The sequence below is a fragment of the Gadus chalcogrammus genome, chromosome 16, assembly GCF_026213295.1.
Source record: "Gadus chalcogrammus isolate NIFS_2021 chromosome 16, NIFS_Gcha_1.0, whole genome shotgun sequence".
In the NCBI taxonomy this organism is placed as follows: domain Eukaryota; kingdom Metazoa; phylum Chordata; class Actinopteri; order Gadiformes; family Gadidae; genus Gadus; species Gadus chalcogrammus.
In genome coordinates this window covers 4,952,640-4,979,145 of record NC_079427.1, presented here as the reverse complement: position 1 = coordinate 4,979,145, position 26,506 = coordinate 4,952,640, and the positions used below count along the sequence as shown (strand labels likewise).

General features: G+C 43.4%; 5 protein-coding genes across 5 annotated transcripts; 1 reads left to right on the top strand and 4 right to left on the bottom strand.

Moving 5' to 3' along the window:
* Window positions 1-2,024: 2,024 nt before the first annotated feature.
* rab30 (RAB30, member RAS oncogene family) lies at window positions 2,025-9,000 on the bottom strand. Its single transcript, XM_056611924.1, has 5 exons — window positions 8,840-9,000; window positions 6,515-6,641; window positions 5,879-5,962; window positions 4,392-4,575; window positions 2,025-3,126 (listed from the first exon to the last, which is right to left on the bottom strand). The coding sequence occupies exons 2-5, from the start codon at window positions 6,605-6,607 to the stop codon at window positions 2,876-2,878; spliced, it is 612 nt and encodes a 203-aa protein (XP_056467899.1). The 5' UTR covers window positions 6,608-6,641; window positions 8,840-9,000; the 3' UTR covers window positions 2,025-2,875.
* Window positions 9,001-9,355: 355 nt separating this feature from the next.
* Window positions 9,356-11,162, top strand: ndufc2 (NADH:ubiquinone oxidoreductase subunit C2). Its single transcript, XM_056610739.1, has 3 exons — window positions 9,356-9,608; window positions 9,877-10,020; window positions 10,979-11,162. The coding sequence occupies exons 1-3, from the start codon at window positions 9,470-9,472 to the stop codon at window positions 11,026-11,028; spliced, it is 333 nt and encodes a 110-aa protein (XP_056466714.1). The 5' UTR covers window positions 9,356-9,469; the 3' UTR covers window positions 11,029-11,162.
* A 212-nt stretch (window positions 11,163-11,374) lies between these two features.
* Window positions 11,375-12,087, bottom strand: thrsp (thyroid hormone responsive). Its single transcript, XM_056610738.1, has one exon. It carries the CDS (start codon window positions 12,001-12,003, stop codon window positions 11,569-11,571), a length of 435 nt encoding a protein of 144 aa, XP_056466713.1. The 5' UTR covers window positions 12,004-12,087; the 3' UTR covers window positions 11,375-11,568.
* A 97-nt stretch (window positions 12,088-12,184) lies between these two features.
* guca1c (guanylate cyclase activator 1C) lies at window positions 12,185-20,087 on the bottom strand. The gene is made up of 5 exons (XM_056610737.1): window positions 19,942-20,087; window positions 15,838-16,132; window positions 15,293-15,442; window positions 14,053-14,140; window positions 12,185-13,673 (listed from the first exon to the last, which is right to left on the bottom strand). The coding sequence occupies exons 1-5, from the start codon at window positions 19,959-19,961 to the stop codon at window positions 13,543-13,545; spliced, it is 684 nt and encodes a 227-aa protein (XP_056466712.1). The 5' UTR covers window positions 19,962-20,087; the 3' UTR covers window positions 12,185-13,542.
* A 371-nt stretch (window positions 20,088-20,458) lies between these two features.
* On the bottom strand, window positions 20,459-26,498 carry LOC130405567 (TPA-induced transmembrane protein). The gene is made up of 7 exons (XM_056610736.1): window positions 25,943-26,498; window positions 25,075-25,122; window positions 24,387-24,461; window positions 23,965-24,097; window positions 22,912-23,069; window positions 22,598-22,668; window positions 20,459-22,347 (listed from the first exon to the last, which is right to left on the bottom strand). Exons 1-7 carry the CDS (start codon window positions 26,018-26,020, stop codon window positions 22,161-22,163), a joined length of 750 nt encoding a protein of 249 aa, XP_056466711.1. The 5' UTR covers window positions 26,021-26,498; the 3' UTR covers window positions 20,459-22,160.
* Between the last annotated feature and the right edge of the window lie 8 nt (window positions 26,499-26,506).

Genomic DNA, 26,506 nt, shown 5'->3' with positions numbered 1-26,506 from the left:
AAGCATAATAGCCAAACAAATTAATGTCTTATAGCAGCAGGTTAAACCAAAAAAATTAACAACTTCTACTGGGATAACATACATCTTTCACAGTTTGTGATGGCGTGTGGGCGAGGAGTTAACAGCTAACTATCTAAATTAACGTTAGAAAAGTCCACCATACTCAGTGAATCATCATCATACAAATCTTAGTATCCTAAGTAGGAATAGCAATGATTGTGCAATGTATGTAATGCTAAGGTATTCAAAACCGGCTCTTCTGAATATGGAATTTTTCACTGCACCCGTCGCTTTAGTTCAATCATTTGAAGTGATGAAAAGCAATAATAAAATACATCCACCATTAGAACTCACTTGGCGACATTACAAGGTAGAGGTGGTTGGTGTACCCCTTAAGTAAGCCCTCTCCAGCCCTACTGTAACACCACCTCCACCCCTAATGTAACGCCCCCTCCACCCTAATGTAACGCCCTCTCCACCCCTAATGTAACACCCTCTCCACCCTAATGTAACGCCCTCTCCACCCCTAATGTAACGCCCTCTCCAGCCCTACTGTAACACCACCTCCACCCCTAATGTAACACCCCCTCCACCCTAATGTAACACCCCCTCCACCCTAATGTAACACCCTCTCCACCTCTAATGTAACACCCTCTCCACCCTTAATGTAACACCCTCTCCAGCCCTAATGTAACACCCTCTCCACCCTAATGTAACACCACCTCCACCCCTAATGTAACGTCCTCTCCACCCCTAATGTAACCCCCCCTCCAGCCCTAATGTAACACCCCCTCCACCCCTAATGTAACGCCCCCTCCACCCTAATGTAACACCCCCTCCACCCCTAATGTAACGCCCCCTCCACCCTAATGTAACGCCCTCTCCACCCCTAATGTAACCCCCCCTCCAGCCCTAATGTAACGCCCCCTCCACCCTAATGTAACACCCCTCCACCCCTAATGTAACACCCTCTCCACCCTAATGTAACACCCCCTCCACCCTAATGTAACACCCTCTCCACCCTTAATGTAACACCCCCTCCACCCCTAATGTAACACCCTCTCCACCCCTAATGTAACGCCCCCTCCACCCCTAATGTAACACCCTCTCCACCCTTAATGTAACACCCCCTCCACCCCTAATGTAACGCCCCCTCCACCCCTAATGTAACACCCTCTCCACCCCTAATGTTACACCACCTCCACCCCTAATGTAACGCCCCCTCCACCCCTAATGTTACACCACCTCCACCCCTAATGTTACACCACCTCCACCCTAATGTAACGCCCCCTCCACCCTAATGTAACGCCCCCTCCACCCTAATGTAACACCCCCTCCACCCCTAATGTAACGCCCTCCACCCTAATGTAACGCCCTCCACCCTAATGTAACGCCCCCTCCACCCTAATGTAACCTCACCTCCACCCTAATGTAACACCCCCTCCACCCCTAATGTAACGCCCCCTCCACCCTAATGTAACGCCCCCTCCACCCTAATGAAACGCCCTCCACCCTAATGTAACACCCTCTCCACCCTAATGAAACGCCCCCCCCCACCCTAATGTAACGCCCCGTCCACCCTAATGTAACGCCCCCTCCACCCCTAATGTAACACCCTCTCCACCCTAATGTAACGCCCCCTCCACCCCTAATGTAACGCCCCCTCCACCCCTAATGTAACACCCTCTCCACCTCTAATGTAACACCCTCTCCACCCTAATGTAACGCCCCCTCCACCCTAATGTAACGCCCTCTCCACCCCTAATGTAACGCCCCCTCCACCCCTAATGTAACGCCCCCTCCACCCTAATGTAACGCCCCCTCCACCCTAATGTAACACCCCTCCACCCCTAATGTAACGCCCTCCACCCTAATGTAACGCCCTCTCCACCCTAATGTAACGCCCCGTCCACCCTAATGTAACGCCCCCTCCACCCTAATGTAACCCCCTCTCCACCCTAATGTAACCCCCTCTCCACCCCTAATGTAACCCCCTCTCCCCCCCTAATGTTACACCACCTCCACACATTAATTTAGCGAGAAGAAAATCCTTGGTTGGTTTCGTTTTTTCTTTCCGATGCTCATAATCTAAAATAACGTTGAACAAAAGATGTTGGCTACAGTGGAAAAGGTTAAGTAGCGTAGGTTTAACGTTCGCTTTTTGAATCCCAATCTTGCTTGACATGTCACAGCCAAGGACTGGAAGGTCAGAATAAACTGATGGCCGTCCCAGTTTAAAACCATCCCCCATCAAAACACTTCAACCACATGATACTTTCCCCTGCGTTTAGCACTCATAACACTGCTGGTGAACATTGCGATTGGTTCTGAACTACAGTAGAGAGGTGCTGTATTTCAGCCGCAGCACCAGAGAATCGTCCTACACCACACACACACACACACACACACACACACACAAACACATACACACACACTCACAAACACACACACACACACACACATGCACACGCACAGAACGTCTGTAAACCTTGTCCAACCATGAAACCTTCGAAGCATCATGCGGAGAAACCCCAAATTATCCTGAAGTTTTTGCATCCTGTTGCAGTTCAAGACACATTGTTGTTATCCAAAATGGCCGCCACTCAATTTGTTTCCCCAACGAGGAAACCATAACAGATTGGTTCCCGGGCTGGCCAATCGAAGACCACCAGCAATCCCTGGTAGAATTTGGAGGTTCTAGAAAAGGCAGGGTGGGATTTTAATAGCGATAGAATAACACCTAGATGCTTCAAGCCTCATCTCGCCCCCAAGGGGAGGGGGGAGGGGTTGTTTGTTGGTGGGCGTGTTTTGACTGCTCCATGGCAGACCATGTTGTCCTCCAGCCGACCCCCTGAGGAGGGCTGTACTGGGGCTGCTAGTTGATGCTGCAGCAGCTCAGGTAGCTGATGTTCTTGCCTTCGCCCAGCATGGGCGCGGCATCACTGTTGTCCAGCTTGTTCTGCTTGGCCTCCCGGATCAGCTCGCAGGCCAGGTCGAGGAAGAGCTTCTCCACGTTGTCCGACTCCTTGGCCGAGGTCTCCAGGTACACCATGCTCTGGGACTCGGCAAAGTCCTGCGCCCGGTGTCTATGCACCTCCCGCTTCTCAGACAGGTCGATCTTGTTCCCTGTTGGGGGACAGGAAGTGGGTGATTACCCTCTGTAGATCGGTTGGGTCGGTTCTGTAGCAAAAAGGCTGTTGTTTCATCCTTCATCCTGGTCCATATATAATTATCATATATGATTATAATATAAAATGATACATATAATTTGAATGAATCGATTACATTTGGCGTTAAGCACAACATTCAAACATCATTCGTATGAGGCAAAACCTCAAATGAATGTTGTATATGAAACGTACATTGTGCTATCAAGTATTTTGAACATTCGGAGGGAACAAATCCATTCACAGAAATCCCATCGAAATTACAAATAACACCTGAATGCCTTCTTCCAATACATTTTGAGGTGGGTGCATATGGGACTGGAACTTATTTTACCTGGTGAAGTGAACCTAAATCTGCCCATGTTTTCTAGCTGTTTGCTTCAGCGCGCATTAGCTAATGACCACTTGCATTCATCATCATGAGAGCTCAGCTGCTGACGATTGCTACATTTATTTCACCCTAAATCGGTCCCTAAAGTGGGACAGCTACGTATACAGAGGAACAAAACACGGTTGCTTTTCTATTTATGCATGCTAAAAAAATCTTTTTTTAATGTCCTGTAATCTGCAGTACGCATTAAGGATCATACGTTCTTGTGAGCAATGCATTTAATTACATTTAATTAGGTATTTATTTCAGAAGACAGATGCCCGTTGTTCTTCACGTTACATCTTTCTCATGATGACATTTACATTTTGATCACAATGTGACTCACAAGTGAATTTAATTCATGTGATTAAGGAGTATTAAGGGGTTGTAAGGATATCTTACTCAAGGATGCCCACAGCTTTGATTGTGGACAGAAATCACACCCAGTACCTTTCAGCTGGGAGTCAAACACCTTAACGAGAACACTATCCCTACACTACTCTACAATGTAGTTACAGTGATGTAGCATATACTGTCAGTATTAGCTACTTCAACTCTGGATATAATGTACGTACAATTTTGCATCTACACCTTTACTTATCCTATTTTGTGTATGCTCATATTTTCTCTATATTTCTTGTAGTTTTTATGCATCTGTGTTTATGCTGCAACACCGTAATATGTCATGTTTTATAAACTGCATCTTATCTTTGGTTAGGTTGCCAACATTGACCAGGGACCTTTTCATCCGGGAGGTAAACAACCTATCCTGTTCCTGTTCCCCCTGACCTAACACTGAAACTCTGCCTCCAGGAGACCAGAGAGTACCAAAGCGCTGCCGTTGCTTTCCTCACCGACGAGTATGGTCACCACCTGGCTGTTGGCGTACTGCTCGATCTCCTTCAGCCATTCGGGGAGGCAACGGAAGGAGTCCTCGCAGGTGATGTCGTAGGTCAGGATGAGAGCGTTGGCGCTGCGGTAGTAGCTCTGCGTGATGGAGCGAAACCGCTCCTGGCCCGCCGTGTCCCAGATCTGCAGCTGGGAGCCAAGACGTCGAGGAAGAAGAGAGAGATGAAATCAGGGAAATCTGCAGATTTCAGCAAGTCAAATTTAAGACTTTTTAAGACCTTTTTAATACCACCTTGAATGAAATTTAAGACCCAAAACACGCGATGGTGGGGGGGATCCTGCTGTATTATAACCCAAGCATAGCATGTGTGTCACTCAATGAGACTCAGGCCCCGTCCACACGAAGCCGAAACAGGCGAAACCGTTACGGTTTCGATCTATCCGGTTTCGGAGTCAAGCGAAACCGGGTAGATCTGTAGAAACGCTGTAGTACACATTCCAGGCCCATAAGGGGCGCTGCTTCTGCTACAGAAATCTTTGTTGTTGTGAGTTCTGAGACTCCGCGGGCTTAACAGTCATTGGCTAGAGGGTCGAGGGGTGGGGCGATGACGTCATGGTTTACGGTTTCAGTCGGTTTCAGGCGTCCACACGAATCCAAAACGAAACCGGGTAGATTTGAAACCACCTCCGAGGGTGGTTTCAGAAGTTTGCGGTTTCGGTCAGCGGATTCCCCGGCTTCGTGTGGACGGAAGGCCGAACCGTACAAGACCTTTGCGGTTTCGCCATGAAATCGGCTTTGTGTGGACGGGGCCTCATTCACCTACCCATTGTCGCAGACTAGCTAGCAAGCACGCAGATAATCATTTATATATACAGCTAGCAAGAAAGAAGCCTCTCTATATGTCCTTCCTGAAAAGTCCAACGAGAAAAAGAATGCCCCGACAAATTTAAGACCTTGAGTTACAGTATTTAAGACCAGCATATAACATTTGGAACGAATAAGACTTTTCAAGGCCTTAAATTTAGAAACATGAATTTAAGACTTTTTAAGACTTTTTAAGGAGTCGCGGACACCCTGGATGAAATGAGATTTGCGTTTGACATTCAGCCACATTTAGCCACACACGCAGCATTTATCCAAAGCCACCGACAAGTGAGTATGTGGAAAAAAATCAATCACGACCAAAATTGGAGTATTGCTAAACAACCTAGTTTTCTAACTAGACAAGGGTGCACAGTAGAAAACCAGAAAGTCAAGGCTAGTTATAAAATAGATACTTATTATTACCATTCCACAAATTTCTGATAATTATTGTATTACAATTAGATTAACTCTTGTAGTGTATTAAAGCGAAGCATAGCAAAAAAAAAAAAAGTAATTTCCAAAAGCCAAAAAAAACAAAGTGCAAGAGTCAGATGATGAACTACCGAAGGAGCATCACTTGGCGTTACTGGGCATTACTTTGGTCGGAGCAATCGGATATTCTCTTACCTTCACCTTCTGCCCCTTGATCTCGACCGTCTTAATCATGAAGTCCACTCCGATGGTGGCACCTTGGCCCGGAGGGAAGAGACCCTGGAAACCACAGAGAAATGATTGCGTGTGAAGGGTTGGGTCATTCAAGATGGGACTTGGAACATAAAGGGTTCCCTATTTCATCCCTGACATATGATGGGATAGACCAACCAACCACCCCTTCCAGGTGGACTGTACCAACTGGTGAATCCCAACCAATCCATCGCACAATATGGTGACATCATACACTCCCATGTTTTATGTCACCATAGGGTTAAAAAGGCTTGTCATGGATGATCAACATCACAACTTGTGGTAAAACTGCCCTTCAGATCTAGTACAACTTGTGAGTTGCACTTTTAGAGCGAACCGCTGGGATCACCCAAAGCCCGTCATAACTTATGTGGCCACTGGCCATGTAGCACTAGAACTCAGAGAAGACAGTTATAAAAGATGACACCCTTCTCATCGGGGGTCCAATTGCACAGCTAGCTCAAGGACACCTCAGGACTCACAGCTCTAGAATCTAACCGGCAACCTGGTCCAGTCAGCCGGAATGACTGACTTACGTTACCCTCTACATTTTGAGCCCTAGTTGCCACGGATACCGACCTGAGTGAAGCGTCGGACGAGGCATGTCTTTCCGACGCCGGCGTTCCCGATCAGGACGATCTTGAACAGGTAATCATAGTCTTCCATGCTCATCTTGGCTGGGCGGTGGGTGGAAGAGGGATAGGGGCTGTGGGCGGGAAGGAGGGATAGAAACACAGGAAGGACGCTTGGTGAATTAAAGAGCCATTTTAGATCAATGGCCTTGAGGGCCCAGATGTTGAATAGATGGAGCTGGAATGATGCAACGTTATCACAAATTCACTATCAAGATGGATTTGTTGCGTCGATTATCTTCCGTCTTGTTAACTATCGTCATTGAATAACTATGTAAAAGAGGCAAGCACATATGATGTTTGCTCCTAACATAGGTAATGGAAAACCTCTGAATGGAAAGCTGTCACTTCAGTTCAATTTAACACTCAGGCTGCTTGCTCAGGCAGCATGTTAGCACCTCTGGTCCGACTCTAAGACGTTAAGGTATTGATTGGAGAGAGAGAGAGGGAGGGGGGGAGGGAGGGAGAGAGAGAGAGAGAGAGAGAGAGAGAGAGAGAGAGAGAGAGAGAGAGAGAGAGAGAGAGAGAGAGAGAGAGAGAGAGAGAGAGAGAGAGAGAGAGAGAGAGAGAGAGAGAGAGAGAGAGAGAGAGAGAGAGAGAGACAATACAGAGACAGAGACAGGTCATTCGGGAGCAGGTAGGGGTAAGTCAGTGAATACAGACACAGATCATTTATTAGCAGGTAGTAGTTAGGCAAAAATGCATTAACGTCTGAAAGTGCCATTCGAATATGCATGATTAGTGGACAGCATTTCACATTGTATTCCTCACATCTGAGACAGCGCCACACGATCTTAGCTTCTTAGTGTACGAATCCTTTTGCTTGCGTCGAACGAGACGAACAGAGTCAGTGCAGACCAAGGAAACAGCAAGAGCTCTCAGAACTCAAAACAACACAGATCGAAATGACAAAGCCATGTAATATTATCTACCATTATAATAATATGCTCGCAGATGCATTTAGCTAAAAACACTTTACAGTAATGTGAGGGTGAACAATCTCTGTGGGTGGCCGGGTTGGCTATATAGGCCTATTGGACGCACACCATCTGATGAAAAAATACATTTTAATTCTAATTGAAATAATCCAGCCAGTCTAACCCAGTCTAACCAGTCTATATGGTACCCATATCAAATAATGCAAAACAGTGCCTACCGCCTACCTTGTCTTTTTCAGAAACAAGTTCATTAGCTAGTTTATTAACAACATTAGATAGGTGTTAGTCTGTTATTAGCAATATTAGGTTGTGACTTACATTAACAATCACATTGTTATGATATGGTATCAGATATTCTACAGTGATACTAATGCAATACATTTTTGATAATGTTACAATCTGCATTACTTATTCTAGATTTACTGTGCATTATTTAAACTATCGTATTAGTCATCTACAATATATATGTAAGTAGTTCACCAACTGCCGGCCGTTGACATTGTCAGAAATAAGCTTGATGTGAGTATATAATGCCTCCTACCGTTTATTATCCAGCCTTGCTTAAAGCATTTCTTTTTTTCTCCCAACGATAACAATGTGCTCAACAAACTTATGTTCTGACTTTAATGACAAAGCTGTATCGCAAATGCTTTACGAATGTATGAGAGTGCACTATATCTGTGGTTTAGGGCTGCATATGGCACCTGGTGCTTCGAGAGAAAACACCCCAAAATTGCAACATTATAACAACGTTATAAGTCCAATGTAAAGACAAATGCGGGGTCTGATTCAGTGAAAACAAATCCATGTCTGTTATTCTGACACATGATCATGATGACATTATCCATCGAGTCGAATCAATAACCGAACCAGATCACATGACAATAGCGATAGTTAGAATTTTCAACCACAGATAAAACAGCATAAATGAATTTACATTTCCGAAGGGTTATGTTGTTTTACATTAACGTAGATTGAAAAATCGATGCAATCTAACGTATGCCAATAGAAATGTGTGGCTTTCTTAGGATCGCCTTTAAACCCCTTGTTTCCCAATTAAGTGAATTTCATGACGAGGCGTTACTTAGAATCTAAACGAGGATGCACACATTCATGCAGGGAAATATTTGTAGTTATTTCACTCTTTATGTGTAATCTAATCTGTCTAATACAGGGTGGAAGAGCCACGGAGATAGCAATTGGAGCAAGAACTAGAGAGCTACCGTCCCACTGGCCATTTTGGCACTAGGAGAAAATGAAATGCATGAAGAGAAGAAATCATAAAACCTCAACCCTGGGCGGATTCAACAGTAAATCGTTCGTTTTTTACTCACCAAAACAAGGGGGACACTCCCCAATTGTAACGTTACTTGGTATGCATCGGTGAAAACATGAAAGAAGGCTCGGCTACAGCTGGGCTTGGCGTATCCCTCATCATCTGCAGCTTCTCCGAAGTCAGAGAGCGAGGACTGCGTTTCCAATGATGTCATCAGTCCCTGATTTGCCTAGACTGTGCTGATCAGATAGATAATAAAATATGGTCATTTAAAAAAATATATTATTCTATGCTATATTGTCAAATTATGCTCAGATATATTTATTTATTCGCCATATTTTTAGATTATGTTTCTTATTTTTAAAGTTGCTATCCCGAAGCAATTTAATTGAACTAGCCTAAATGTGCAAGTGGCATACTTATGTAACCGTTTTAAAGAAGCTGTAATTAATTGAATTAATTTCATAAATATACACGTTTACACACAGTAGCTAGAGAAGAGAAGAAGATAAATCGCATAAAGTAAAATCCAAACAATAAACGAGCGGAACCCATCAAGCGGCTGCGTGTTTACGCCGGCGAAGTTTCCGCGTTGCACCCTATTGCCCTTGAGTCGAGAGCTTGTAACCGGGAGAGGAGATCATACTCTAATATCAATAACTCGGTACCGGGAGGTTATCGTCTCAACATGGGTCTGGTACCGGACGAGGCCAAGGCCCTGCCGCCCCCCGCCATTGTTAACAGGAACTCGGTGTGGCTGGGGTTTGTCGGCTGGAGTACAGCGATGCTTCATAACGCCTTCTGCCACAGGCCGCCTCTCAAATCAGGTGAGACGACTGTTCGGTTTTCTACAGTGTGCACAATATATATATATCTTCTGGACACTGAAAACAGAAGTCCTCCAGATGTACATATAATGATAATTTACCAAGCAGGCGTGTGAATGGCCTTTGTTATTGGTTTAACTCTAAAGGTTACCGCAGTACTGGGAACATCCGACAACAACACACAAGGATCTGTTTTCAACCTGCGGACATGAACAGCAATGTTTTCATCGCAAAATTGCTCAATTTACATTTTCTTCCTCTTTTAAAGGTGTCCATCGACAGGTCTTATTTTCGACCATTGGTTGGTTCCTTGGCTACCACATCTCCAAATACGAGAACTACATCTATTCTAAACTCGACCGAGACATGTACAAGTACATCAGCCTGCACCCAGACGCCTTTCCAAGAAGTGGTAAACACCTTTATCCTATTGGTTGGGCCTGAGTAGTGCATGTACTATTATAACACATTACTTTTCACTTAAACTGTTTGTCCTGTTAGTGCAAAGGATAATCCATTATTTAATTACTCTAGAAGAAATGAAGTAGCATACCTACCCCTTAAAGTAAATCAATGGTGTTTAAAATGCCATTTAGGTCTCCAGTTACAGCTAGAGCTAAGTGTAGAGAAGCCAAAGATACTTAAGAGAAAAAAGTTAAACGTCTTACAAACATGTTATTATCGAATAGAAGTTATTGAGAACATTTCTTCTCATCACAAAACTATACAGCAGTGGTCTCATTACACACATTACCTTATTTGGGACATTAATCACAACCCTCAAATCAAATTTTAAGGATATTTTTTTAACAGGGCAGGTAGATATTAAGGCTTTGGTTCTCACTTCAACCAATATGTCTCTAACTCTAGTGTAGCGAAATATCCTCTCTGAATGCTTAAGATAATCCATTGCAAGTCTACAATTTTGGAAATGGGAAATCAGGATATATTTAAAAAAAAAAACCTTTACATATTGATTATGTAAGATGGATTCCTCGGTTTATCATGTATGCTGTTGCTATGGTGATTTAGCAATATAAAAAAGTCCCATATATATATATATATATATATATATATATTTTTTTTTTTTTAGAAGGTAGTGTCTTTCTTCAGGTCTTTCTGCACTACAAGTCATAATTCTACGCGGTGACCTCCATACAATTGTGGATAATGGTTTAATGTAGATCTAGCCCCCTGTTCTAGAGTTGGATCACACAGCACTTCATACCTATCGTACCCTCATTCAGTTAAAGGTTGAATAAAATGGTCGTGCTATGGAGTTAAAATGAATAATCAAGGGAGCATTGAGCAGCCTACTGATTTAAATAGTAATCACGCTGTTCATGTGTTTGATTTCTATGACCCATCAGAGAAGAAGACTTTAGCCGAGGTCATGGAGCCCTTCCACCCTGTCCGCTAGACACCGGCGATCGATTGGAAAAGACAAGGCAGAACAGTTGGCTGAAAAACACCTTCCCACCCACCACTCTGTGATGCTAACTTGTTCTATTACTTGTTGTGAAATATCTATGTAAATAAATTAAAAAAATCTGATTTAAAAAGTACTCTTAATTGCTATTTATTATTCCTTTTAAAAGTTAGGAAAAAATAGGCTATGAAAACAAATTAAAAGCATTAAATTGCTTTTAGTTTGGATTAAGTGTGCTCTTGGATTACATCATGAATGATATGGAAAAATCGCAGATGACACAGATATTGCGACATTGAATGCAAAGAGGGAAAAGGTCACAAAAGCCCCACAAAATACAGCAACGCACAACATTTCTGGTCACGTTTTTTATTCAGTTTCCGTATTCCGCCGGCATCAGTTTTACCATTACATGTAAACAGTTTTAACAGTTTCAGAGACATTCTCAGCTATATTCTACATCATATGCAAAATATGAACCCCGCTCTGAGGCTTTTCGACAAGGTGCATCAAAGTCCACATTTCATCGTCTCAATACGCCACTCCAATGATCTCCTTGTACTTTTCCGTGAGGCTCTGGGACTTCTTGGTGAGGTGACCCAGCACAGAGAAAAGACCGCTCAGGTGGAAGTGAAACAGGGCCTCCTGGTCAGCCTCCACCGGGGACCCTGAGGTCAGGCTCGGGCTCGGGGTCGCCGCTCTGCTCTTGGCCGACCGTCGGTCGTCCAGCGGGATCAGTCCACTCTCCACCGTGACCTTGATGGCCTTCAGGGTCAGATAGTTTTGGTACAGGTCCTGGGACGCCTCCTCCTCCTCCACCTCTCCGTCCCAGAGGTCGTCGGAGGGGACGTCCCGCAGTAGGGTGGGCAGGAGGACCGTGTGCTCCATGTGGTTCACGGCCGCACTGTACCTCCTCAGTGCCAGCACCATGCTGTTCTTGTTGAGTCTGTTGTCGGCCGTCTGCATGGTTGCGGTGTGGGTGCGCTTGGCTTGGCTGCTGCTGCTGTGGTGGTGAAGGAGGGCAAAGCTTGCGTGCAGTGCAAAGCATCAAGAGCACAGAGCGCTGCTTTTATAGGATGCAGAAGGTAGCCTGTTCTGGGAGTGGTTCGTGGAGGTCAGATTAGATGTTGGGGTGCATTGTGGACGCTACGTGCGGTCAAGTTCTTATCTATATTTGATTTACTTCATTTGAACTTTCTCCGGGCTTGAAATAGTGTCTGAAAGTCCAGCAACTCACTGTATGTCTTGTTAAATCATTAACTACACAGATGGATCATTTCCATAAATTACCTCCTTTTGTGGGGATTCGTCTAGAGGGGGGCTTGGCTCGGTCTTTACCAAAGGTCATGCCCAGAACATGATGTTTTAAAAATGGCACGTCCTCAGCTCACATGTTTGCATGAAACATGGCACAGATAATTTGTTTGAACTTGGGTAGATTGAACTTCAGCAGCCCTCCGAAATCTAAATACAGAACACATGTTGGGTCTGGGTGATCTCGCTGTTATACTGCAGGGTGAGAAAGAAAACTGGGAATAAATAGGATTTATTTGGATGTGTGTGTGCGCTTGCATGCGTGTATGTTTAACAATATTGCCATCAATTGCAAACTACTAATGGAAACTAACCTTTGCATGGACACTAACCTTTGCAGGCTCACTATAAATGAAATCCTTTCCTCGACTTGTTAGACATTATGTTAAACCATTTAGCAAGCTGTTGATAAGAGGCTTAGGGTTACTAGGATAGGTAGATTCATCTAATGTAACGTCTTGAACACTAAGCACACTTGTTTTTCCCAAAATCTCCTACCTCAATAAATCATATGCTATATTCCATTTCACACAGGACGGCCTACCATCAATGTAGGCCTCACAGCTGCCTCATACTTCAGGAAAGTACATTTGTTGTGGGTCACAGAAAGCCAAATAACATTCTGCGATGGCAAAAATGTATTTCCCTACCATTATAATTTATAAGTGGTAGGGAATACGTTGGTCAATAGCTCCCATCTAACTTTTGAGGAAAGATCACAAGACTGAAGTGAATATGAAATCAAAAACAGATTGTATTGATGAATAAGGCAACATGTTCGTCTATTTGAAATAACACCTCGTCAAAACTACTAAACATCTTGTGCGTCATCATACTAGACATGGGTTACTGGATCTATTCGTACCTTTGAAAGAACTACCGTTTAAAACGGTATCAATGCAACCTGAAACAGAACTGAAGGTGTCCCGGATGCTTTGCATTACACACACACGTGAATCTGTTAAAGAGGACATTACAAACTTTCGAGACAAACAGAGACCTATCTTTCAGACTACTGATCAAAGTCAACTCATCCAAAATCCATCTCCAGAGATAAACAAAAACAAAACTTGGCACTTAAAGCTCTCTGAACACAATGCAGTTTGCCTTTGAAATTCAGCCTTTTCCAGCTCTCCCAAACCCTTCTCTCTTCCATTGTTAATCCCCCGTAATGGGAATTACAAATGTTTGTCAGTTGACAGCTTTCTGCCCCATGACGATTATCTCCAGGACATGGGTGAGGTCCATCATCTTGGAGAGCATATCCATGATGTCGCTATGCAGCCGGGCTCCGCTGATAAACTCCTCCAAGGTCAACTCCCCTTCAGTGAGAAAGATAGCGTTAATAGTCATCTTCGTTTCGTCGTGATGTGACTATTCATTCCTGCGGTCAATGCGTTTGAATGCCTGTTCCTTCGAACAATCTAGATATTGGGGGACTTTCTGTATATATGTGAGCTATACAAGATATGCACGTGTATATACAGTTTCTTCTTTTAGATGAGGCCTTTGTTGCCATACATTTTGTGAGGTTCTGTACTAGCTGGCTTTAAGAAAATTATAGACACTAGACTAATTTTACAGTCTACAGTCCTCCTTGTTATATGTGTTATAAATATGATATACATGTGCCAATAAGAATTGGGCCAACATCAATATGTGTGGCTTGCTCTTGTTCTAAAGCGCATTCATGCGGCTTACCTTCTCCATTTACGTCAATCTTCTCATAAACAAGAGTCACAATGTCCTCAGGTGGGATCTCGTAACTCCTAGTGATGTCTTGAATTGCCTACAGGAGCAACAACACCGTCAGTTAGCGGTAGCATCACTGATGCAAGTAAATCCACTTTTTAGCTGGAGAACAGACATTGCAACATGGTGAGGATTAAAATGAATCACATGGGGGGCAGGATAGTGAAGTCGCTGGTGGCTAGGGTGTTGGACTCAAAACGTTCTGAGTTCGAACCCCATTTCCAGTCTACCTGTAAGCAACTTGGAGCAAGATGCCCTTACACCTTAAAGTCATGTCGCTGAATCCATTGATTGTCACTTATGATACAGGCGCTTAAAAGCAGATCACATACAAAGACTTAAAAGCAGATCACGCCCCATGACGAGGTAACTTAAATGCAAGCTAAAGGCCGTCATCTGCTGCCTTTTTTCCTATCTGTGATTTAGGTGCTCCGCTCACTATCTTCCGAAAAAGACTCAAGACTCACCTGTTCAGAGTCCACCTCGACTCTGCATAGCCACCCTCCCCCTTCTGGACACCATTGTACACTGTATTGTGTTGTGTTGTATTGTATTGTATTATAGTACTGTGTAGCAACTGCAGTAGATGCTATCATTGCTGTAACACGGGGAATTGGTTAGCCTAGCGATTGTTGTACTTGCACTTGGTGCTATGAACATCCTTTCTGTACCGACAGCGATATATTGTTGAACTTCTTATGACAAATGTACTTATTGCAAGTCGCTTTGGATAAAAGCGTCTGCTAAATGCCCTAAATGTAAATGTAGGTGACATGTGAATTTTCAGAGAATTCTGAGATTAAAATCTGAATTCATTCTCAGAATTCTGACTTTAATCTCAGAACTATAAAGAAAATGCATGTGTGCCCTACTCCTCCTCTCTATCTACCGTAGGTCAGCATGTGGTCCCCATCAATAATTGTGACTTTAAACTCAGAATCGGACTACAAAGTTGAATTATTATTCACATCACATGTGTTCCTAGTCGTCTTCCGCAAGAAAGCAATAGAAAGTAAAGATATAAATAACTACAAGAAGACCCAAGATCACAGAGATTACACGTAATAGTCTAGTTCATGTACAGGTTAACTCCCCCGTTTAGTACGTTAAGCTTCACAAGCGAAGGATTACAGACAAAGAACTGCACTTCACACCTGAGGGTCTCTTCACACCGTTGAAAAGGACACACCTTAAATATAGTCTCCATTTCGTCCTTGTCGATTTTTCCATTCCCATCTTGATCGAAGAGCTTGAAGTACCACTTGAGTTTCTGGTTGATTTCCCCTTTGAGCAGTAAACTTACTGCTGCAATGTATTCAACAAAGTCTATGTATCCGTCCTGTAGAGAATGACAAAGCAGGGAATGAAACCATGAAACTTGATGACTGGAAGATAAAAAAGTATTGGTTTTTTTTGCGGTGAAGCCTTGCAATACACTTTATACCTTTAATATACTCTACACTAGACTTGCTTTTGAACTTTTCCAAAAATAGTTTCATAATATATATATATATATATATATATATATATATTAATTTATTTTGGAATAACCTGCAGTATTGGCTATCATCTCCAAGTGAAAAACACACGCCGCTAGCTCATGACATTAGCTGCTCCACGCTCTTCCTTAACCTCCATAGACATCCGATGAGTGTTTCACCATCATGGGGACCTGTGCAGGGCCTTCTACAGAATAGAGTAGCCCCCCAAGCATGTATAACGTGGTCCTCTTACCCCATCCATGTCAAAGGTTAAAAAGATCTGGTCCACATAGCTGCTGGCTTCCTCGGTCATGCCTTTCATCTGCAGCATGCTCTTCAGCTCAAACAGGGTGATGAGACCCGACGGCGACTCTCGCATGAACTTGTTGTACCAGTGGTGCATGTCCTCCTCCAAGATGGCGTCCAGGTTCGAGCCGTGGGCACCCATATCGTCTGCTTCTCGATCGATGAACACCTTTCTTCTGCTGACGGCGGTAGCTGAGGATGTCCCCGGAGAGCAGCGGCGGCAGCAGTACCAGGGTGGGATGCTGGGTGGGGACGGAGGGATAGATGGAGATCACCTGAGAGGGAGGGCTAGGGGACTGACAGAAGCCGGTGGTGGGTCATTGGCATGATCTCTTAGTCTTCTAGCGTCTCAAGGGGGAAATAAACCCCTCTAATGGGATAAGTCTTCCAGGAACGCCTTGGTGTTACCTGGCACGCAGCTTCAGGGGTGGGAACCACTTCCGGAATACGTGGTATTGGAGGAAGGGCACCAGGCCAGGTTGTATGTACCTTTGGCTCCTCCAAACAGTGACAGTTTGCAGAGCCATTTGTATAAACCCATTCACACATGCATTCGTTGTATGTATGTGTGGATGGGTTGCTCAAACTCGATCCATACTATGGAAAGTCTTCAGTGATTTAAGGGTTAAGTTTCTAAATTAGCCCAAAGTTTGTATGTTATATTGTTATGTTTCAAATGTTCTATTGTATTTCTTCAAATATAAAAATATTGGGTATTGACAAATAAAATGTGTCTAAAATAATAACACACATTTCTTTGAACTTTCATGTCTTTATTGGGAACAACCAAAAAAAACTCAGTGATTGTGGAAAAAGTATGTGAACCCTTGAGTTAATGAACTCAGAAAGCTAATTGGAGTAAGGTTTAAGCACAAATGGAGTCTTGTTAAGATAATAAGTTTGGAGGTGTGGACTACAGCTACTTTGACTGATAAAAAACACTAAAACTTTTCGAGTTTGCTCGGCACAAGATCAACGATGAATAATTGTGGATTTACATAAAGCTGGCAAGGGTTACAAAGTTATTTCAAAGACTTTAGAAATTCACCAGTCAACAGTTATGAATAACTGGTTTTCTTCTACACAGTTTCAGCTGAGTTTTCTTTACCTCAGTGATGAGTCTTTGTTGTGCTCTTGGTGTCATTTTGAAGGGGCGCCCACTTCTTGGTAGAGTAGCAACAGTGCCAAACTTTCTCCATTTGTAGATTGTTAGCATAGGGTTCACTTACTTTTTCCACTTCCATTTTGAATGTTGAATGAGTGTGTTCAATAAGGACATGAAAGATAATATATTTTTTGTATTATCTTTAGACACATGTTTGTCAATACCCTTGACGTAGATGAAGATCAGATCAAATTTTTTGACAAATTTATTCAGAAAAAAATGTAATTCCAAAATGTTAACGTACTTTCCTTGACACTGTAATTATAGATATGGATAGCAACAACCACTGTGCCTTAATTAGATCTGAGGGAAACCCTAAGGTATTTAGGGAGTTCCTCTAAAGTGTAATCCCTCCCAAAGCCTCACATCATCTGGGGAGGAGGAGGGGAGGAGGAGGGGATGGGAGGAGCCCCACCATCAACCATCAAGCAACACTATGTGTACGACAGGTGTGTAATCATCATTACAATGTAATTCTACTTACATTAAGTCTTTCTCACCAATCTGACTTTAGATTAACAGCTAAAGTACGTTGGCCGACAAGCTCAAATCGGAGTGAATGGAGCAGCTAATTTTCTCTTGCCTCTAATTTATTTCAAGGAATCATGTTTGTGGAGGCAGGGATCATGTTTGTAGAGGAAGGAGGAGGATATCTGTAGAAACAACCTGACCGGTAGAACCACGACAAACGAGACGTGGTTGACCTTAGATTGGATAGGAATAAGAAAACTGTCAAAAGGTTATGTCTTTCCATCATTCTGTAATGGCCTCACTCTTTCAAATGATAAACATTTAAGGCAATTTAAGAAACTAATAAATACTCGAACGTGAAACCATGTGCCACACGTGCTGCCTCAGCTGATCTTACTGGAGGACTAATTTAAAAAGATGCATCTGAAGCGCACTCACAAACCAATAGGGTCAAATTGGGTTGCCATCTAAATAGGGCAACCAATAGGCATCCCTTTATCTGCATACTCCACCATCGGAGTATGCCCCGCCTAACCCCGCCCTGCTTCTAAATTACCTGTCTCTGTGTTCACTATCTAATCCCCTATACCTGCTCCTTAGTGATGCGTATCTGTGTTCAGGGTGTGGCCCCCACCTGCTCCTTAGTGACCCGTCTCTGTATTCACTATCCAACAACCTACCTGTTCCTTAGTGACCTGTGCTCACTGTCCAACGAACCCTGTCCAACACCTTTCTGCTCCATAATTGAATTTATCAGTCTGCTTCACTGAATGTTCATGTTAGTGGGTCATTTTTGACGATAAGAAAGTCTTACAAACAACTTCAACAATTATAATTTACTGCAGGAGTTAAAACCTAGAATGCTTATTTTACATCCGTTACGAGCCTTGACTCCAGCCACCAGATTCTCAATCAAATATTATAACGCACATTTCATGCAACTGAATGCAAGAAATGGGTTAATTTGAGTTGTCAAAGGAGATAGAGCAGAAAATAGGCAGCCCAAAAAAAAGGCACTCTCTTGCCGCTCTTTGTATACACAGCACGACATTTGAGCAACGTGAACCGTGAACTGTGAAGCAACGGCTTGGCCCGGTGTCTCCCTTTGATTACGATCTGGTTACGTTCTACCTTTTATCCTAACCTCCGTGACCTGATTGTCTGATCCGTGATGCAAGATCACGGCCTGAAAGCCCTGCATGCTTCCCACCGCACACAGCGGACAGCGTTTTAACTCAGCCAGCCCACAAACGATTAGCATGCTCGTTTTAGCAGCGCCAACGACAGAAGATTACCTGGTCTGAAGCCTGCATTAAGGCGGTCTCAGCCAGAGTCACATCACAGCTCAGGTGTTTATTGGGCATTGTGCCCAGTAGGATCTAGTGAATCTGTTATTGATAAGGTATTAATTTGGAGTTGATCAGTTATCGATCATGTCTATCAGGATATATTGTGAATATGTTATGAATTATCTATCAATTATGAGTTGATTGCGAGTAATTATCTTATTATTAATTATTAGTTTATAAGTTCATTATGATCATTTTTGTATGTCTACACAACCATCAAAATTAAGACCAACCATGCAAACAACTGAATGTGTAGAAGCATGGGGCAAAGAGGCCAGAAAAGCTGGAGAGACAGATAGATGTAGACCCTAATATATTTGTAATATTGGCATTGGCTCAACGCCCAATGCCAATGGAGAGTGGCAACGCCCCCTTTATGCGCAATAATTACTGCAGGAAGGCCATGACCAGTGGGAAACAGTGAAACGTTGCTAATGGTCACAATAAATAACACTATAACAAAAAAATAACATACAAAACATCAATGGGGAACATTACAATGGAAACCGCGATAGAATGTACAAACCACAACTATTTTTTTCAATAATAACAATCCATTATACTGCAGTATTTATAATATATGTATTTTGTATTACCTATACCTAATTATTGTACATTTGTATTGTACGTAACATATGTATCAAGAATAAAATCCCACGTATCAACTGCGGTTCCTGTACGTACCACCTGCAGTACCTGGACGCACCACCAGTGGTACTCGCACCACCTTCATTACGTCCTGCACGTACCACCAGTGGTACGGGTCGGGTAGGTACCACAGGTTGCGTCTGGATGAACAAGTGGTTCAAAGTTACCTTTCAACCACCCAAAAAACAGCTGCTCCAAGCTTCCCTACTAACAGTTTTGTTCGTTTATTCATCCTTTTACGTTTTGAAGGAGATAAAGATAAGAAAATATTTGTGAGTACTGAAAATTACATAATCGAATTGGTCTAAAAAATATACAATAAATGTGTTATGTCAGTAGCTTATTTGGCTTGGTGCTAGCTAATGCCCAATAGGTCCATGCTACAGCCTTAATGCCTTCGAGGGTTTCTTGTACTTGCCTACAATTTCCTTCCTGCATCCATTTGGCCTGTCGAAGTTGACGCAGTCTGTCCGGTAGGCTGTGTGGATTAGATACTCATAAATTCAAAGTTTGTTGGGAGTACTAAAAGACCGTGGGCTCTCTGGCATTCACTGTTCGTTGTGCCCACCTGCATGTAATTATTGCCCTGATATACGGCCTTGGTCGCTACCACTGGTTGACACCTGATGGCGCCATTCCTCATTCCTTTAAATTTGCAAATATGCCCACACTGCTGTCTTGTTGAAGGAACTCTAAGCACTGGAAGCCATATTTAGTTTGGCAGGCATTGGTTTCTGTAAGAATGTAAAATGCACAAGAAGAACACGCTTATGTGAGCCCTTTTTAAAAAAACAAAGTATTGGTTCTAAAATGCACGATAATGTGATAGACTAATAAAATGGCTATATTTACAGTAGATACGATATTTTGCATTTCTTTCTCTTCTCTTGTAAGAAAATGTAAACCATTCAACACAACGCTTTCTTGTATAAAACATTTAATAAAAAATATTGAGCCTAATTGCATTTACCCATGTTACATTTACCAATGTACATTTATCAGACACTAGCTGGGTTCGAAATCATTCTCTATTCACTCACTCACTAATCCCTATATAGTGTTTATGATATAGTGAATGAACAAACAAGAATTCGGACACTACGCTAAACATTTCTAAATGTCATTTGCGTCAGTGAATGGCGTTTAGAGAACCGACCACATTGCATTGTGGTATACGGGAGTAACATGTAGGGAACATTGTATGATCACTTAAATTCTGGGTATCTTATTGTCTGCTATATAGTGAATTAAATTAACCACTGAGAATTCGAACACCACTGCAAAATGGCGAGCACCTTATATGTTGCATTATATCCGTGATAGGGAACAATTTCGAACCCAGCTACTTTCATCCAAGGTGACGTCCAGTGTATTCCGATTCTTGTCGTTAAGGTGCAGGTAGAACACCTTGCTCAAGGATGTCTACAGGAGGATTGTGGACATTGGGGATGAAATCCAGAAACTTTGGTTGAGAGTCAAACATAAACATTCAATCTGGTCGGGAACATGGTGCAAAAACACAATTCATCTGCATTGTACTTGACGTCCAATTCATTGACTACAATCACGTGAATGAAATCAAAGGGCTTCTAGGCCCGGCCTTGCCACCATTCGTATGGATGCACATGGCGTAGTGGTTACATCATTTATAGAAGTCGCAATCTAGTGAGGCAGTCGGCCCCGATTAGAGGATATCTGGGATTATAGGACCCTGTAGTGTGTGTGGGGGGGGGGGGGGGTGTTGGGGAGAGAAGAGAGAGAGCGAGAGAGAGAGAGAGAGGCTCCTCTTCCTTAGAGTTGAAGGCACCCACAGTAACATGACGAAGCAGAGTGATGCCATGACCTTCACACTTTCACGAGAGGCTGTTGGCTGCCGATCTGCTAGGAACCGACCGATATTGATTTTTGAGTGCCGATGCCGATGGCGATTATTTTCAGAGAAAAATTACGATTACGATTTAATCGGCCGATTAAAAACAAAACAAAAAAAAGCCTATAAAACATAGTTTTTGATACCTTAAATATACTTTAAACACTTTTGACGAATATGTGAATTGAATGCAGAACCTTTGAGTGTTTTAGAATACATTTACAGTAAAAAATGAGTGTAATGTAAAATGTAAAATAAATAACTAACTCCCAATGTGCTGCGCTGGTGAGCAGTGACTAACACGTGCGTGCTGAGCAGTATGGTCTCACCGTTAGAGTCTACAGTATAACAAATTAACATGGCCTGGGACCTAAAGAAAAACAGGCACAACATGCTCAAACAACGCGTCTTGTGTACATTGGTGAGGTGAGCGCGCAGCTGCCTGAGCGAGCGTGCTTTCATGTTGTACGGTAAAATTCAATCTCCTCTTTTTTACTCCAGCTAAAGTTGTTAGTTAGCAAGGCGAGTAGGAGCGCAATCTGCAGGATACTAAGCGCAATAACATTTGTAAAAAAAAAAAAAAAACGGTTGTAATCTGCGTCTTTTTGGCAGATGTTGATTATTTTCAAAAAGGCTATAATCGGCCGATTAAATCGGCCGGCCGATGAATCGGTCGGGCCCTACGATCTACCAGTCACTTCTGAACCTGACACACACACATACACCCACACAGTCTCGTTGGTGTTCCTGGGGCCCCCTGGAAGACCTCAGTTCATCTGGAGGCTGCTGGGCTCTATGTACAGGGCCCCGGGGGGGTTGGTGTCCTGGTCGTAGAGGGCCTGGCGCAGGACGTTGTAGACGAGCTGGCGGCTCATCGTGAAGCTCCTCAGCCGCTCCTGGTCCGCGCGGGGCAGCAGGAAGCTCAGCCCGAACACGGCCTCCGTTGAGCCGTTCCTATTGGTGGACAGGAAGAGAGGGCGTCATACGCACGCACCTCAGACACACACAAAGACGTAGACGGCGCGCACAACGACACAGACGCACACAAAGACACTGCCACGCAATGACATAGGCCTACAAACAACCACACACACACGAACACACAAACAGAAGAAGACATAGACCTCCACACAAACAGCGCACAGAGACAAACAATTTAAGGCAAGATACGGAATCTGGCTCTGAAGAGCTGTGAGACAATAACCTGATGTCGTAGATTTCAGCGTTGGAGAAGTATCGACCGAGAGCAGGGGAGTCGCTGTAGAGGCCATAGAGCTGTGGCAAACACAAAGACAGCGTTAGGCCGTGAAACCGGTTTAACAGGTGCAATTTCATTTTCCTCACATAATAATATTTACATTACAGCCGGTATAACAATTCAACTGCTTCAAACAAACCGATAGTGTTCTGTTGACCGGTTGAAATCAATCTACACAGATAGAAATCTCTTTATACATCAGTCACACCAAAGTGTGACTGATTTTCATGTTAACTGTTGGTTATACAGTTAGGCCAAACCTTCTTTTGAAGTTGCGAGGCCAGGACTTGACTCTGATTGGAGGAGGTGAGGAGCTCCTCTGCCGACACCTGATTGGTTAGCCGAAAGGTTCCATTGAAGTCTCGAGGAATCTCATAGGATGAACGGTCAAATGTATCGTCCGGATCCTTACGGAAGACTGAGAAGACACAAATCAAGTTTCAAAACCCAAAACCTTCACCCTTGTACAAAATCCATCAGACTTTCTTATTCAAAATACATTAGTTATTTCACATATAGGTCAATGGAGTGTGTGAATATTGAGGATGTATAAACCAGTTTATTACAGAGCTGTGCTAGCGCAGCTTTAGGAGAAGTTGATACCTCCTGTATGTGCATTTATTTCCCAATGCGTTGATTTCCCAATCCAGGTGTGTAGCCTCAATCAGCCCCTGAGTTTCATCAGTATGACTGAGGCATCTTAATAATAATAATAATAATAATAATACATTTAATTTATAGTGCCCTTTTCATCCGAAGATCTCATAGGGCTACAGGTTAATAGTAGTGTTGTTAAAAAAAAAAAATCTATATTTATTCTAAAAATAAAAAGGGGGTTTAAAAACATCTAAGTGTGGGAGCCTAAGGTTTTCTTAAATATAAATGTTTTAAGACCTTTTTTAAAACAATCAGTGGATTGTGGTGCCCTCAAGGTGTCGGGGAGGGCATTCCACAGGCGTGGGGCGGCAGCACTGAAGACCCTATCTCCACCATGGTCCTAAGTTTGGTTCTGGGTATGTGGAGGAGGTTAGAGTGAGTGGAGCGGGGGGAGCGTGTTGCGTTATGTTGGTTGAGAAGTTCTTTGAGGTACGGGGGGGGGGGAGGCATGTCCATGGATACATTGGTGAGTGAGGAGGGAAACCTTGTACTCAATCCGGGTGGAAACCGGAAGGCAGTGGAGTGAGTGGAGGATGGGGGTAAGCCACAGGTATCCTCACAGACATTGGGGTTCGACCCCCAGAACCATGAGGCCGGGAGTCAAACACCCTCTCCTTCTCCCTTGGCTCTATAGAAGTTATCAACTGAGTAACTACCTGAGCACAGGACTATAGAGATGAAGATTACAGCTGCGATGAAGAAGAGGAGGAAGAGGATGGTCATCCACACCCTGCACTTCCAGAAGACCTTTGCGTTGAGCGCTGTCGTCAACCGCTCCACCTCGCGAACCTACGTCACAACACAACATTCAGACGTACTGACCCCCAACCAACCGTTCATTACTACGGCCCTAGAATATAAACAGGGGCTGTCGCATTCAAAGGAAAAAATAAAATTCAGTCTTCATAAAAATAAAAAGACTATTTGTTACACAAATGAAAAAAAAAATGGGGTAATATTAGTTAACTACGATTTTGGGTGACTTCCAAGCCGCCAAACATGCAAAATGCTTGCCCTGATATTAATAGCAGACCGCTTAATACTTGACAAAGAAAAAAAAAAGAAAGTCAGTACGGACCACTTTCTTCTTGCGGCACTCGGGTGAGACATCCGGTGGGACCCGAATGGTAGCGTCTCCATTGCTCTCAGGATACTTCGGAAGAAAAAACAAACGGGTAATTTCCCCGCAATCGCGTCACATGTCTCCGCCCCCACACACCTGACCCTCATTGTTAGGGTTAAAGACAGAGCAACATGGTTTCAGAGGAACTGCGGGCTGAGGTCTGACCTCGCTCCGTGACCCGAGGGAGTGCAGTGTTGCCAAGACCTTGTGATATTGTCTGGGTCACTGACCAGAACATAACAACCTCTCTAAAGATTCTTCCACAGTTGTCTGTAGATTGTCTCCAACACATTAGAAAATAAAGAGTGTGTCCTTTGGTTTCCTCATGAAAAAAACGGATTTCAAGAGAGGGGGTTCAACAAGATAAGAAGTTATAAGAAGTATAACCTTAAGAGAAAGAGTCAACATACTAAAATGTGCTCAGCTCTTCCCTTGGACTCCTACATGTCTTTACTAAGCTTGAAACGAAATGAATGCCTTAAATTCCTCCAGTCTCCTTTAAAGGGAGAAGTGAACATTCCTCATTCAAAACAATAACAACACACAACGTGACAGGGATTGTCCTGCAATAACACCAATGTTTACATTTTTTACAACAATGAGGGGGAATATGTTACACTATTATGACGCATGAGCAGCTCACCGGGGAGAGCAGCGGATTCTGCTCGGCAGGGGTCGATCCATTTTGAACCTACATACGGAAAGAAAAATACGCCATTAAAATTACGTCTCATTCCAACACCATATCCAAACATTGCTTACTTCAAATAAGTTTATGCGTGTGATGCAGACAAGAAAATATGCGCGACATGTTTATTTCACTTCTTTGTGGGAGGTACCGACCCCTTAGTGTGGAGAAATAAACAAGCAAACTTTTACTTTTGGGTAAAGCGCACTCATTTTTTAGAAGCCGTGCATTTGTCCCCTCCAATCAAAAAGTTAAAACGTTACTATGACGTTAGACTCAACAATTTCTCCGACAGTTGCGGGTCTTTTCCTAACCCTTTTTTTAATCCCAAAAACACACATGCACAATTCCCAAAACGAAAGAAACAACGAGGACAGACGAGTAAAATGCCTATAGGTGTGTTGACAGCTTTGCTGCAGATTATTCCATTAGGCTATATTTTGTATTGTAACCTGGTGGCTGAACATTGGCCTTTTCCCTTTACGTATACCTATTAAAGTCATTTCCAGCATTAGAGGAAATTATGAAGCTCAAATATTTGCTTGGGGGGGGGGGGGGGGAGACCAGACCCTCATACGCGCCAGATAAATTACCAGACATTCAATGTTCAAACCAAACCTCTGCCACTGGAATAAATAGAGGGTAAATATAATACAAGGTCTAGTTTGCCAAACTAAACTATGAGTCCATACTGTCTGACCGAGGGTTGAACAGCCTATTCAGCGCAGTGCACCCAAACACGCGTGTGGAGCGGCGCACCGCTCGACCCATGGTTTGAACCCTCTCGATAGCACTTGTAGTAGATGAGGACAATTGCACCCACCTGCTCACTGGCGGACACATGATCTGCTCCATCGCCATTGCTCCTATTCGTCCCTAAGGACTGCAGTTCCATGTTCATGCTTCGGGCGATACGCTGGTTGAAGTGTTACATAAACCCGGAACTCCCCGAGAAAGTAGGCTATTCCTGTTGCCCAAGTCACCGATATAAGTTCCCAGAAGTGTCAGGGCATTGTTACAGCATTGTTAGGTAAATGGCTGTTGCTCTGCTCCTCGCGTCGATCAGATGTTCAGAGTTTCTAATTCCTGCCTCTGACACTGTTTTAGTAGTAAAGTTGTGAAGGTAACAGAGCACTCCTCTCACTCCTCACACACTTCAGGTCCGCCAGGTGAATTCCTTTAAGTTTCGCTGACTACGTCAAAGGCGTTGTCTCTCCAGTGGAGGAGGGGGGAGGTGAGGGGAGGTCAATCGGGGAGGAATAGAAAAGGTGACACTTTGCATCTAAACTAATTTGAGTGTTGTTATGATGACCATATAAACCCTTTATCTATTCAAACTGCCGCTATTTGGACGGTTCAACACAAATAAGCAAAACGCTATGTTCTT